General features: G+C 38.7%; 1 protein-coding gene across 3 annotated transcripts in view; it reads right to left on the bottom strand.

The window, feature by feature from the left end:
* Positions 1-14,682, bottom strand: part of ERBIN (erbb2 interacting protein) — a 405,835-nt gene that overhangs the window by 177,610 nt on the left and 213,543 nt on the right. For all 3 annotated transcript variants that reach the window (XM_030193205.1, XM_030193207.1, XM_030193206.1), the window contains exons 8-9: positions 5,974-6,030; positions 3,643-3,706 (exon numbers count right to left, since the gene is read on the bottom strand). In XM_030193205.1, the coding sequence (XP_030049065.1) occupies positions 3,643-3,706; positions 5,974-6,030 (121 nt within the window). The remainder of the gene's footprint in view (positions 1-3,642; positions 3,707-5,973; positions 6,031-14,682) is intronic.

Below are 14,682 nucleotides of genomic sequence, written 5' to 3'. Positions count from 1 at the left end.
ATGCAGTATAAATTGGTGTAAAAAGTACAGTAAATCTATACTAGCAAAGATGGAATAACCAAAATTTTTAACATCTAAGGTATACAGACTTGTTTATTTGAAGGAGAAAGAGATCTCAGAAACCCTCAGGATAAATATCTGTGGGTAGGACCAGCAACAAACTTTATTTTTATCATCGGATTCAAAACCCTTTTTCTAAATTATTTTCCTGTGCCACCAGTCACTGTGCATCAAAAAGTTCATAGAATAATATTATGGTGAAACAAACGCCAAAATTATGTCATTCATGAAACAGCACTTAGCTTTAATATTCTATGGGGTCACCATTTCACCTGTCTTGTGGCTTCATTAGGAACTTGTGCTGCTCATTATCACCAAAGTTGGGAATCTTCAAATTACCAACTTATTGTTTATCTGAAAAATGGAGAATCTTACAAATTAAAAAAAACTCATTCTGTATAACTCAGGGGCGTATCTGCGTGGGGCCTCAGGGGCCTGGGCCCCCGCAGATTTCGCCCTGGACCCCCCTACCGCTGCCAACCCTCCCCCTCCGTTGCTCGCCTACCTTCGCTGGCGGGGGACCCCAACCCCCGCCAGCCGAGGTCCGCATCCTCCTGCCTTTAAAGAATTCCGTCAGCTGGCGGGGGACCCCCAACCCCCCCCAGCCAAGCCGAGGTCCTTTCATTTTTCCACTGAAGCTGGCGCCGACGAAAGTTTCTTTTGAGTCTGACGTCGCTGCACGTTGTACGTGCAGGACGTCAGACTCAGAAACAGAAGCTGTTTCTGAGTCTGACGTCCTGCACGTACAACGTGCAGCGACGTCAGACTCAAAAGAAACTTTCGTCGGCGCCAGCTTCAGTGGAAAAATGAAAGGACCTCGGCTTGGCTGGCGGGGGTTGGGGGTCCCCCGCCAGCTGACGGAATTCTTTAAAGGCAGCCGGCAGCGGCAGGAGGACGCGGACCTCGGCTGGCGGGGGTTGGGGTCCCCCGCCAGCGAAGGTAGGCGAGCAACGGAGGGGGAGGGTTGGCAATGGCAGCGGCTGGGGGGAGGAGGATCGCCAATGGCGGCGGCGGCGGGGGGGGGGGCTATAATGTGCCCCCTCACTCTGGCCCTGGCCCCCCCTACCGCCGCAGTTCAGATACGCCCCTGGTATAACTTATAAGACTTGTTCTTCAACTTCCCGGTTCACATACTTCTAGCTTCCTAGAAAATTATGTTTCAATATGGCGCTCATGCGTCACACGCCAACCCATTCATTTAAATAGAGTAATTGACATCATATCCTGTTTGGCAGTACTATTAAAAGGTTGTTACCACAATCCATTTAAAACATGAAAAATCTTTACCACAGTCTCTATATAATATAAAGGTTATTAAGATATGCCAATCAATAATATGGTTTAATCCAGCTGGTTCCATAGTTTAGAAGTCAAAAATCAATTTTGCCTTTCATCGCTGTAATTGTAACTTCTGATCTCCTCCTCTTGTACCTGACAGTATTTTGTCTAGGATGCAACATCTCAGGTCTTTGAACTAATGTTTCATTAAAATACAATGCTCCACTATTGGTTCCTTCCTATTCATTCTATTAATGTTTAACTTGTGCTAAAACATCCTGACTTTGAACGATCTAGTAGTCATACCCACACACAACTTCTTTCATGGGCAATGAATCAAGTAAATCTCATGATCTGTTGAACAGTTCATACAGTGATTCAAACGATATGTTCTCTTATTGATCTCATCTTCAAACGTTCAAGAATCACATTTAAAATGGCCAACAATCTTCCGTTCTTTGTTGACTTTTCAGGTAAATCTGCGGGACTTAATTTTCCTTTCAAATTATTGCTCTGTCAAAAACAATTCATAAAGTAACATCCTTAAATGTTGGGAGTGATTGTATATCAACCCATCGATTGAGCACCATTTGGGCAATGTTCGAACTGTAAGCCATGTACTTCATCACCAGTCTACACACATCAACATCCATCCTTTGATTCAGACCAGCTAATAATAACTGTTGTTGTATTTTGCTCTCTTGTAGGCTTTTTTTGAGAACCTTATCTTTCAGTTTGTTCATCAGATTTTTTGCTTGCTTCTTGTAAACATTTTTCTCAGAGCAAACTCTGCATATTCTGAGCATCTGTGACAGTGCCACTGTTCTTAAGATGCATAAGTCGGCAACTAGAGTTATGCAAAAATGTGCTCTTATCAGTTGTCGTCTCGAAAATTTGAATGGAGAAATTTATTATCCAGTTTGATATCTACTTCCATATCTGTGTAAAAGAACGTTGCTCAGTAAACTGGATGTTGTTGTTACAACTATTAAGCTATGTAACAAATTGCTGTAATTCTTCTATCGACCCCTTCCAGAGCATAAAAATATTATCAAACCTGCATCATTGATGTATAAGATCTTTAAAAGGTGGTTCTTCTATCCATTCCTTTTCAAAAGATACCATAAATAAATCTGCAATTGAGGGGGCAAAGGTAGCCCCCATTTCTACAACCACTGGTCTGGAGATAAAATAAGAGGTTGAACAAAAAGTAATTTTCTTTTAAAGCTGTTCTGGTTAATAACAGAAAGTCAGTTGAAATCAGATGCAGTCTTTCCCTTGATTCCAAAACTTCTTTAACAGCAGCTAATGCTTCAGCTTGAAGTATAGAGGTGCACAGGGAACACACATCAAGGGTTACCACCAAAAAAGGTCCATTCTCAAAATTAACCTCAGCAATTTTTTTTTATAAAAAATGTGTTGTCTCTCATATATATGAAGAACCTTCCTGAACTTCTGGCTTCATAAATACATCGACAAAGGCTCCAAGACTGACTTTCTTGCAGACAAAATTGGTCTACTCAGAGGCTTCCTTGCATCTTTGTGCACTTTCAGTAGAAAAATTTAAAAGTCTTTGATCCCCAATTGTAATGGTTTTAAAACACATTTTTATTTATTCTGGTTGGTCCATTCTTGCACAGGATGTATGCTTTCAACTATGCATGGTCTAAAGGTTTTTCTGGCAAGCTCTATAATCTGCTGCACGTAAAAGAAAAAAAATGGTATGCACATACAAGCCAGTACTGAATATCTGGAATCAGTGCTGACTCGTGGTGCAATCCAGGTAGCAGTGAAATTGAGACAACTAGACAGCTAAACGGATAAGCCTTTTTGCTGTCCTAACTGTATCTGGTGATCAGTCTGAATATCACTGCTAATTGGATAATCTCCAGCTCCATCCATATTCTGCCCAAGAACCACTCGAATACTGTTTGAATAGTTCCGAGGTAGTCAGAGGAAATATTCTGCAGCATTTTTCAGTTTGTGCCAATGAAAATCCCTCTCACTGGCACTTACCCAGATAGCAGTACTTGCCAGCTGTATAAGTACCTTTGAATATTGTCCCCATGCTTTTAAAATGATATCCATTACTATTCCATGTAGGACACGCAGCACCGAAAATGTTTTATCTGGTTTAGGATGCCATAAAATATTTTACAAAGAATCTTGCTATCATGTTTACAATAGAATAAAGGAAGGATTTTTTGTAGTGTTTAAGCTGATTTTGCTCGTTTGCTGTTGATTAGAAATATATTTAAGAGGTTTAGGAATAGCTCTAAGCTCTTCCATTAAGCTGAAACTCACCACTTCTGTAAATTCATTACTTCCCAAGTCCAACCTCTCCATCAGAGTTAATTTGTTCATAGTTCTGCACAGCAACAGATTAATAAGGAAACAGGTTTAATAAAAAAAAGTTACAGAAAGTCATTTTAACATTCATACTAACACACTGTTTAAAACCATATTAATGGTTTGCACAATAGAGGAGGATATTATCTGGATGGAATCAGAATTTGATACACTATATCTTTATATCCATGTAGTACAACAGCAAAATGTAGGTACGGGTTTCCCAAATGGAGTCACAAAACCTGCCTTTGGGGTCATGTCTAAATGGGTTCTCCATAATGTGCATCATTATTCTACATTTTCAAGGGGGGGGGGTGTCACACAACTTTATTTGGCTTCAATCATGGGGTCAGTCACAAAAAGATTGGGAACCACAGATTAAGACAGTCAACAGGCCTGTAGTTCTCTGCAGCTTGTCCCAGCCTTTTAACTATTTACGCTTGCATTAGAGGAAGCACAAATGTGGATCTCAGTTTACAGAAAATAAATAAATAAACATTTACAATATGCTTATTGTATAAGAGAAAATAGACAACTATTTGCTGCAGATGTAGGTGTGATTGGGGGAAGGATGAATGGAGTCAAAGTATGTGTGCAAGTTATAAACTACATATATAGCACCTCAAGGGCGTAGCCAGACAGCAGATTTTGGGTGGGCCTAGGCAAGAAGTGGGTGGGCACCAAATGTTCTCCACCCCCCCCCCCCCCATGCCAAAAAAATATCTCAGCTGGTGGGAAAATGCTTCTCTCCACCTTGGTAGTCTGCAGCAGGCATGCACTGAAAACTGAGCATGCGCAGGTGCCGGTATCTTGGAGAGTAGCGTTTTCATTATTATCAGGGGGAAGTCTTCAGCTGGCAGAGCTTGGGATCCCTACCAGCTAACACTAAACATGTGCTACTGTTGGGTGGGCCTGAACCCTAAGTGGGTGGGCCCCGGCCCACCCAAGCTCACCTGTGGCTACGCCACTGCAGCACCTCCTCTACCCCATAATATACTAATCACGAGCGAATAAGTATCTGTTATTGGAAGGAAAAAGCCTCTGAGCTTTTCATGATGGGTACACTCAGGTTTCAGTGCACAGCATGTCCAAACAGGCACAAAACCTTCCTTTTTAGCAAAAGCAGTGAAATCAAACATGTAAATAAAAGGATAAGAATCTTTATTAATGTTTTCATATATATTTTTTTTAAGTCTTATGAATTCAGTGATGTAGTGACTCATTTAATTGCAGATCTCATAGGTAGGGAGGCCAAGAGGTGCCTGCTTTATAAAGACATAATGCCTACCAGGGGCCATTATCCAGAAGTTGAATTGGGGGAGGGGGGAGAAGCATGTCCTCTGTTGCTGCTGCCGCCACCCCTCAACCCCCCCACCCCAGATCATACCTTTGCTGGTAGGGATGCTTAAGCCCTGCCCTTAAATGACGTAAATGGCCGCAACTAAATTTGGTCATGTGGAGAGGCGCTCAGCGTATTCTATGTACTGTGCAGAAATTTAAGCCTATTCTATAAAATATAGGCATGCTTTACAGAATACGCCTAGGTGGAAGTTTTTCTGCGCAGATTACTCAGGCACCATATATAGAATATAGCCCTAAGCGGCTAATGGGGGTATTAACATGTAACAGCTGTTGGCATGGAACTATGCTAACGGCCACCACACAAAAACTAGCCAGCATGATAAAAATCCCACACTAAATTCTGACTAGTGGTAAGGACGGATTGTGGGCATTGATGTGGTATGGCCAGCAGTGACTGATAGCTAGCAGGAAGTACCACACGCTATCCGTCACCACTGTTGATAGCACAGTTGCACTTAATGCCACCTAATGAAGTGTAGTCAAGTGTAGCCATATTATATACAGCAAGTTATCAAGGCCTTAAGTCCAGAAGAATAATCACTTCAATCCCCCCAACACAACCCCCCCCAGGCAGAAGATCCCCTCTATCCCCAATCCTTGGGAGTAACCCAGGGGTGTCTCTGAAAATCCAGTGGACCCAGTAGATAGGGTAGGAGCTGTCCCTCTCTGCTCCTGCCCTGTAACTACTGTGAATTAAAAAGGCTACTTTAGATATTACCCCTAGTGGTATTCTTGCAATTATATATTGCCATTTAAATGCAGTAAGTGTGTGTTTGCCTTGTGTAGTTAACGCAGACTACACTTCCACACAGGCTTTGCACTTAGTGGGCCTTAAGTTTTGCACTTAAAACTTTAGTAAACAGATCCCATATGTAATTAGGTTAAAAGTAAACATTTATTGAAAATGTTTAAATGTATACTTACTTTGGCAACATTTTTAACTGATTTTCTCTCAATTCCAGTATCTGAAGTTTAGTTAATCTAGAAAAAAAGACAGATAATCTAAGTCAAAGCTTTATCATCCACAGTTAATTCTGAGGGAACACTCCCCCAAATATTGTCTAAAATATCAACGTTAAAGTTATATTTTTCATTAAAAAGGGCAAGAAGGATATAAGAATACGAACTTAAAATAATGTACACTTAAAAAGCAACAAGCATCAGAAAATATATTAGCGGATAGTAAGAAAATATTTTGTTCTTATCTGAGAAACTAATACCACAGCTCCAGCAAAAAGTACCTTACATGATTTAAAATTTTTTATCATTTATAATAGGTCAAGTATGTTTTCACATTATCAATGTATCCATATTCTTACCTATGGGATAGGGTTCTAATATTTGTATTGATTCTGGAGAAAACAGGAATCATCATACATCACGTTATCAAAAATATTTTCATTGGTTTAGTAATAGGTATCTGAAAAAGTCATCATAAGCAACCTTTTTGTTGATCCAGTAAAAAGCATTAATATACTAGGATTCTCATTCTCTTAGCTCTATTCTTCTTTGTTAGTGTTTCCATTTTATGATTTAAACAGTGTGGAATAAGACAAACACTTTTCCATTATGACCATGGCCTTTTTTCTTAAATCCCTTAACCAAGTTTGGGATAGCTGCTCATACCAAGGCACAAAGTGTCCGATCCAACTGCACATGGCACATCCCATCTTTGTGGGATTTATGCTTGGACTAAGTTCCTGTGATTATGCTCTTTCTGGATATTTGAAGATATAAAAGCGTCCTTCCTGAAGCAGCTAAAGAACTGGCGAAACAAGGCGCACTTGTTGAAGGGCAAAAGGCATCATCTTGTAAATTGTGGCCAATAAGAGGAGCGAAAGAGCAAAGGAAGACTGCCGTTCCCTATTCTATATATACAAATGTACGAGAGGAACAACCTGTTGAGAATATTGGATTTTCCTTGCATTGTGGGGGACCCGGGGGGCTATTTACATTTAGCTTGTCCTACACTTTTGAAATTAGGGAATTGTGGCAATGTTTCAGGTATTAGTATGTGTGTGTATTCTTCAGTTTGGAGTGTGTGTTTAAAGGTAATCAATAGAAATCAAACAAAATAAAACATGTGTTTGTAATTGGGGGATTATCAGGTGGAAAGGAGTTTTTCATATTCATCCGGTTTTCTCATCTATGATGAGTTTTTATGGTGGATGTTTTTTTCCCTTTTCCTCCTGACTGGAACCTATGATAATAATGGACTCCTTAAAGCATAGGGATTGATCTTGATATATAATTATTTCCCTATTTGGAGATTTGAGATTCCGACTTGAGTAATTTAGATATACTGATTCCCATGTTGGAATCTTTAAACATACTCCCAAAAAACACCCGCAAACTGATGTTAGATATTTTCAAACTTCTTAGAGGGGTCTTACATTTAACATGCACAATTTTGAAGTCAGTAGAAGAAAGGAGAGAAACAAGAGAAAATGTTAGTATGTAGTACACAAAGATGATAAAATGCCCAAAAGACCAACCTTCTGACCCACTGACAGCTAGTTCTATATGGTGATCCAGGGAAAGTGATAAAGAATAGCTATCTGGGTTATCAGTCTCCGAAATGCTGACATGCCTTTGTTATGGGTGGGCTGCCAACATTCCATGCTGCCATTAAAGCAGCGGCAGGAGCTCTGGTACACACCCAGAGGCTAACAACTTCACAGGAGACACCCCTCCCCCATCCACACACTTTTTTTGCTACTGGCAAACCCCACTTCCTCCTTTCTTGGAAACTACAGAAAGGTCCTCATGAAATGTGGAATTTTGACACTCACCAAAAATAACTGCTCTCTCTCAGGAATAAGTAAATTCCTAATGTATACTAACCTCAGAAATTAACTTCCAGAGCATTACTTAAGATATTTATATATTTTGAAGTGAGAAATTTTGGGGTGATCTTTGACTTTGAATTATCTTGGATTTAGTGGGCAATTCCATTTCAAGTTACAATTATTGTGAATAAGTCTTATTTGGAACCTTCAGACTGGAACCACCTGCTGTAGCAGTTGGTTTAGACTACTGTAATTCGGTCCTATTTAAGACAGAGAAAGGCAATCCAAAACTACTTAAGACAATTCAGAATGTTGCTGCTGACCTCTTTACAGGGACAAAACTATGTGAGAATAACACTCCAGTCATATATTTGCTTCACTGGCTTTCTATAAGCAGTGCACATGTATTTGAAGTTATTAAGGGCCACAAAAAGTGGTTAGGTTGAGTATGTTTTTACCCATTTTGTGTTCCACTGATTTTAACCAGGACTGCATTTCTGAAGTAGACTGAAAACTAGCGCTGGGTATAGCTAGTCTGAATGCTGTTTTAGATTCATTTGTAATTTGTCAATTTATATTTTGTATTCCTTATCTTTTTATTCTTTAATTTATTTAGGGCTGCATTTTTATTAAAATTTGTAATTGCAATTTAATTGCACAATTAAAGGCATTTTTTCTACTGCAGCTCCTTGTGACTCTGGACAATGGGTTAAGTGACTTGCCCAGTCTCACAAGTATATGCAATGGGAAAATAAACATACCTTTAATTGTACAATTACACAATTAATCAAGATTAACATTTAATCTAAATGCAGCCCTAATTTTAACCACCCTTCTCAATCATTAAGATCACAGTCACAGGCACTATTAATGCTCTCAAATTCTAATTACATCTACAGGGTAACAACTCAAAAAAGGATGATTTCTGTATTGGGTATGAGTACTAAAATCACTTGCCTGTAGATATCTCAAAGTTGGTTAATTAAATTTCAAAATTAGATTGGTGGCTGACTTGTCTGAACTTTGTAAGAAAAGTAACTTTTTTTATTCACAATCTTTACTGGTTTTGGTGCATAGTTTTATTTAATAATTGTTATTTTTAGTATGTTTTATTTATTTACTTTAAAATGTATATATTATCTTAAAACCTAGGTGGTTTCCAATAATACATACATAAAACAAATAACACAGAAGATGTAAAACAATCCAATCATTACCCACTAAATCATCACTACTCAATAGAATGCTGCTACAAAAAGCTGTGTTTTAAGCTGCTTCTTAAATCAAAACCAATCACTACATAAATGTAAGTGACCTTTGAGTGCATTCCATATTATTCTGTGTTATGTTTATGCTTTGTAATGCTGTGAATTAATATTTCTTGTGTTTGTCAACTGGCAGACTACAAAAAGTTTTCAGTAAAAAATATTTGTTTTATATTAGAAATACTGAAACAAAAAAATGACAGCAGGTAAATACCATATGCCTACCAAATCTGCCCATCCACACTAGCTATTAAGCTTTACAATCACTTATTCTGCTCAGAGATCCTTTGTGCTTGTTCCACACTTTCTTGAACTCAGATATAGTTCTCATCTCTACCATCGCGACTGGGAAGCCAGTCTATATATCTACCACCTCTTCCAAAAATAAATGTTTCCACAGATTACTCCTCAGTCTATCCCCTTTCATCCGTATCCTATGACCTCTCATTCCATTGAAAGAGGCTCACCTGCTGCACATTTAAACCTTGGTGGTATTTAAATGTTTTATCACATCTTCCCCTCCCACTTTTCTTCCTCTTCCAAAGTATACATACTGAAGTCTGTCTGCCCCCAATTTGCTTTATAATGAAGACAGTTGACCATTTGAGTAGCCACCTTTTGGACAGACTCCATCAGTTTTATATCCTTTTTTAAAGTCTGGTCTACAGACTTGCATATAGTGTTTTAAATGAAGTCTCAGACTCATATAGAGGCACAGTCACCTCCTTTTTTCCTCTTGGTCATTTATTTATTTTTATTTGTAGCATTTGTATCCCACATTTTCCCACCATTTTGCAGGCTCAATGTGGCTTACATTATGCCGTAATGGCGATCGCCATTTCCGGGTACAGAATTACAAATGGTATTGCATTAAGGTGCATACATACATGGTAAAGAATAACAACATTGTGGTATTGCATAGAGGTTTCTGGGTGATCGCCTATTCAGGGTACAAAATTACAAATGGTTTTTGCATTAAGGTGCATACATACATGGTAAACAGGTATACATTATGGTATTGAATAGAGGTTTCTGAGTGATAGAGTGAGTTGTAACATGAGTTAGGTCATCGACTATAGGGAGATTATTTTCAACATAAGAAATAAAGTGGTGGAGCATATTGTGTAGCTTTCATTAATAGCAATGAGGTTAAACAGTTAAGTGACAAGAGTTTGGCTATGTCTAGTTCATGTAAAGTCGAATTATTTTGTATGTAGGATGGATTCCTTTCTCTTTTTAAGTTCCCTATAGAATAAAAGCAATCTATTAATGATCATTTATAATTCAGTAAACACCTATACAATAGTTTGGGAGTTTACATGCCTCTGTTCTTTTGCTCTTGAATTAAGATGACTATGTTTAACTGCCACAGATAGCCACTAGCTCAAAGGGATAGGGGAGCTAGGGCTGCTGATTCAACAGTTGTTCTAGGTTACACTCACACTAACCTAGAACAACTTTAATGCTTAAATCTTCCGAACACCTCCCTCACCTGGTTCCCCTGTTTGAAGCAGAAAGTAGCACCTAGTATGTAGTTAGAAGAAGGAACTGTAACTTTGGAAAAAAACTGGTATACAATTTCTGAAGCTTAGTAGAATATGAGAGTTCTAGTGATCATCCAAACAACATATTCACATAATTACTTACTGCCCCAGTTGTGGAACAGAAAATTTGTAGTACTTAGTTCAAGTTTACAATGGTCTAGTGCTAAATGGAACTAGTATTCAGCAGACATTCTGGAACATGTTGCCAAACGTCCAAAATCTGAATAGAAAATACAACCATTTTTGAAAAAAGAAAAACGTATATCTTATTTTTCAAAAATACCATTTTGAACAAGGTTTTGTGCTTTGTGCATTTACCTTTCAAGCCATTTTTGAAAAAAACAAACCACACAAGTTTAAAATGCACAAAATCAAGCCACTGGGATGTGTGTGTGTGGGGGGGGGGGGGGACATTTTTAGCAGACTGGTCCCCCAGACATCCCAGGAGAGCAATGGGCCCCCCTAGGGGGCACTGCAGTGGACAACAAATAAATGCTCCCAGGTATACACCTCACCATTGCTCCCTTGTCTGCTGAGCCCTCAAAACCCACCACCCCCAACTGTACACCAGTACAATAGCCCTTATGGGTGAAGGGGGCACCTATGTGTGGGTACAGTGGGTTTCTGGTGAGTTTTAAAGGGCTCACAGTTTCCACCAGAAGTGTGAAAGGTAGAAGGAGATAGGGACCTGAGTCCCCCACTTCATAGTGCACTGCAGCCACCACTACAATACTCCAGGAATCTGCATGTTGCTCTGATATACCTGGCTATAAGATTGGAGGCTGGTAAGTCATATTTTTATTTACATTTTTTGTGGGTGGGAGGGGGTCACCCAATTCCCTCCAGTGGTCATCTGGTCATTTAGGGCACATTTTTGTGCCTTATTCGTTCTGAAAATAGGCCTGGACCAAAATGTCTGTTTTAGTCCGGGACATTTTTGTTTTGTTTCACTATGGCTTTAAAACTTCCAAGTGTTAGGCACACCCAAATCCCACCTTCAAAATGCCCCCTTGTGATTTGGACGCGCTGCAGACGAATTGCATAGATAAAGGTTTGCAAAATAGGTTTAAAAAATACTGATTTGGTCATTTTGAAAAGAAAAACATTCAAATTGGGCTTTATGACACTTTTTGGACATTTTTCCCTTTTGAAAATGAGCCCCACTGTGATCTTTCAACAAGCCACATCACTCCATGCCACTGGGACCCAATAAAAAGCTTTCCTGATTGACAATTGGTATTTTTTTTTTAATATCTATATATCTACCACATTAACTTCATAATTAATTGTAAATAAACTCAGTTAGCACTTACTAAACCTTCCAGTGCCTAATAAATGAGTGAACCCAGATATATCAGCAGTCTGAAATGAAGGCTGACTGTTGATGCCAAAAAATTAATCTCCCCTGAGGGAGTTTAGCAAAAGAACGTTAACCATTTTAAAGAACAGCCTTACTTCCCTTAAACAGAACATTTTAAAGCTGCCAATTTTCTATTTGGTGTAATGCAAGCACTGCATGCCACATAATCTTTTTTTTTTCCCATTATGACTATCGTGTTAAAAAAACAACAAATTACTGCTTCATTAAAAATGCAGCTGGTGAGTTTCAAGATGGCGGACGCAGCTTGTTAGCGTTCGCCGAGTCTCCCTGGACCTTTCCTTTTTGACTTCTGAAACAAGATTTCTTCGTTTAAAATGCCCCATACTAAAAGGAAAGGGGTGGTCAAGAGCTTACCACCCGCAGCGACGACCACCCGATCGGTCCAGTCGACCCTCGACGCTTTCGCTACAAGCACGCCACGGGCTACAGCGGTGAGGAGTTCTGCTGTGGAGGGGGTCGGAGGAGCGACGCCTTCCCTGGAACACGATGCCATCACTCTATCCTCACCGGATATTTCCCCTCCCCCGTGTCCCGCGCACTACCGAGAAGCGGTGGATTCTCCAACAACGTCCGAAGTTGACGTTGTGGACTATTCGGCGGCTGGCGCTGCTGAGGCAGTGAACGGGAGGGATCTTCAACAACAAGAGCATGCAGCTCACACGGAGGTAACCCTTGAGGCCATATGGGCAATGTTAAAAACTTTAAATCAAACAGTTCTAAAGGCAGCTGCTGATACAGCTTCTTTAGTGATTAAAGTAGACTCTTTGCAAACCTCATTTGAAAAAATCAAGCAAGATACTGCTATACAGAATGAAGTATTTCAACAAGAGATTTCTACTATAAAAAATACAACACTCTCTCTGGTAAAAGATAAAACTTTTATTCATAGCAAAATAAATCAATTGGAGAACTATAATAGGAGACTTAACCTGAGAGTTTTAAATTTCCCCAAAATGGTTGAACTGAGTGGTTTGGAACTATTCAAAAAATATCTTACTGAGGTTCTCGGTTGTTCCTCTGAGATGATTCCTCCTATAAATAAAATATATTACCTTCCAATACCAAAAAAAAAAAATGGAGGAACAAGGGAGAAAATCAGAAGAACACGGAATCCAAGCTGAAGGATTACAAAACTTAACGGCTTTTCTGGAAAATTCATTACCTGCAGTTTATACTCGTTCAACTTTACTTGTTTCTTTGGTCTTCGAACAAGACCTAAATTCAATTATGAAACTGTATTTCAAAAATGCTCAAAAAACTTTTTTGGGATCTCGCTTGTGGATTTACCCAGATGTCACTAAAATTACCCAGGAAAAAAGACGGGAGTTCCTCTTATTGAGAGATGAAGTTAAAGCTCTGGGGGCTAGCTTTTTGCTAGCATATCCATGTAAATGTCAAATTAAATATTTGGATAATAAGTACATTTTTTTTGAACCTGAACAATTGAAAAGTTTTGTTGAAACAAAGAAGATTGTCAAGTGACCTCTTGGACTAAGGGGAACAATGAAGTATTGAGAACCCGTGGGGCGGTCTAGGTCCTATTACCTAAATAAGGGAAATAATTTGATTTTGTCTCCTCAAGTTCTTTAACTCCCCCTTATTTGTGGTCTAAGATAGGAAAATATTGTTTCTAAGGATATGTGAAATATTATTGTGATTTCTTTTGAATGATTTTTCAATTCCGAGTTATCTTAAACAAGTATATCTTGTAATTATGTGAAACTTATAAATAAATAAATTAAAAAAAAAAAAATGCAGCTGGTAAACATACAGATCTGTCTCTGAATTTTTACCTGAGAACACTAAAATGAGAAAAATAAAACAGTATAGATCTGCAGTTACATAATTTGGTTTATAAAATCACCAAGTATTCGGTTTAAAATTGTACCAAAGACCTGCTGGTTAAAACCACCACATGGACAGAAATAAATCTAAAGTTCACGTCTGCCATTTCACAGATCAGAGCCCGATTAATGAAGGGTGGTGATATTTACCATGCTATGCCTATGAAAAACCCCTCATTGATCAGGTCCCAAGAGCAAGACTCAACCATAGAGAAAAAATTAATAATACAGTAGCAGCAAATTCTATACGAGAAAAAAATGATCACAGAAAGCATATGCAAATCCAATGAAAAAGATGAAACCAACTACACATTCCTGTTTCAGAATGTTTTTGAGTCAACAACTTAGAACCGACTCATACCTTGAGGACATATGGAATTATTCCTCAAATGCCGAGTATCTAAGCTTTCATATTTATTATTTGCCTATTTTTGGCCTGGTTTCTACAGTTTCATTGGTCTTATAATATGTATGTGTACGTCAGTTTTCCTTCACTTCAATAACAAACTAATCATACAATGTGATTCATGTTTTTGCCACAGACAGCAAAATACCCAGTAACCCCTTCAACACGTGACATATAGAACTTTATTTTGTTCATTCCTATAGGGATACAGGTTAGTCCAGGTGGAACCTCAGGAAGATCAGAGCACATTCACATCATCAAGCAAACATTTTGAAAGCTGCTCTGCCAGTAAATAATATTCATAGTTGTATACAATTTTCTGTACTAAAGGAAAAAACTTTCTGTAATACTTTTTGGCTTATTCTTTCCAGTGCATTTTTTCTAGCGAAAAAGGTGCCGGTACT

The sequence above is a fragment of the Microcaecilia unicolor genome, chromosome 2, assembly GCF_901765095.1.
Source record: "Microcaecilia unicolor chromosome 2, aMicUni1.1, whole genome shotgun sequence".
In the NCBI taxonomy this organism is placed as follows: Eukaryota; Metazoa; Chordata; class Amphibia; order Gymnophiona; family Siphonopidae; genus Microcaecilia; species Microcaecilia unicolor.
Note: the sequence above shows the minus strand (reverse complement) of the source record. Positions and strands in the feature narration are given on the sequence as shown.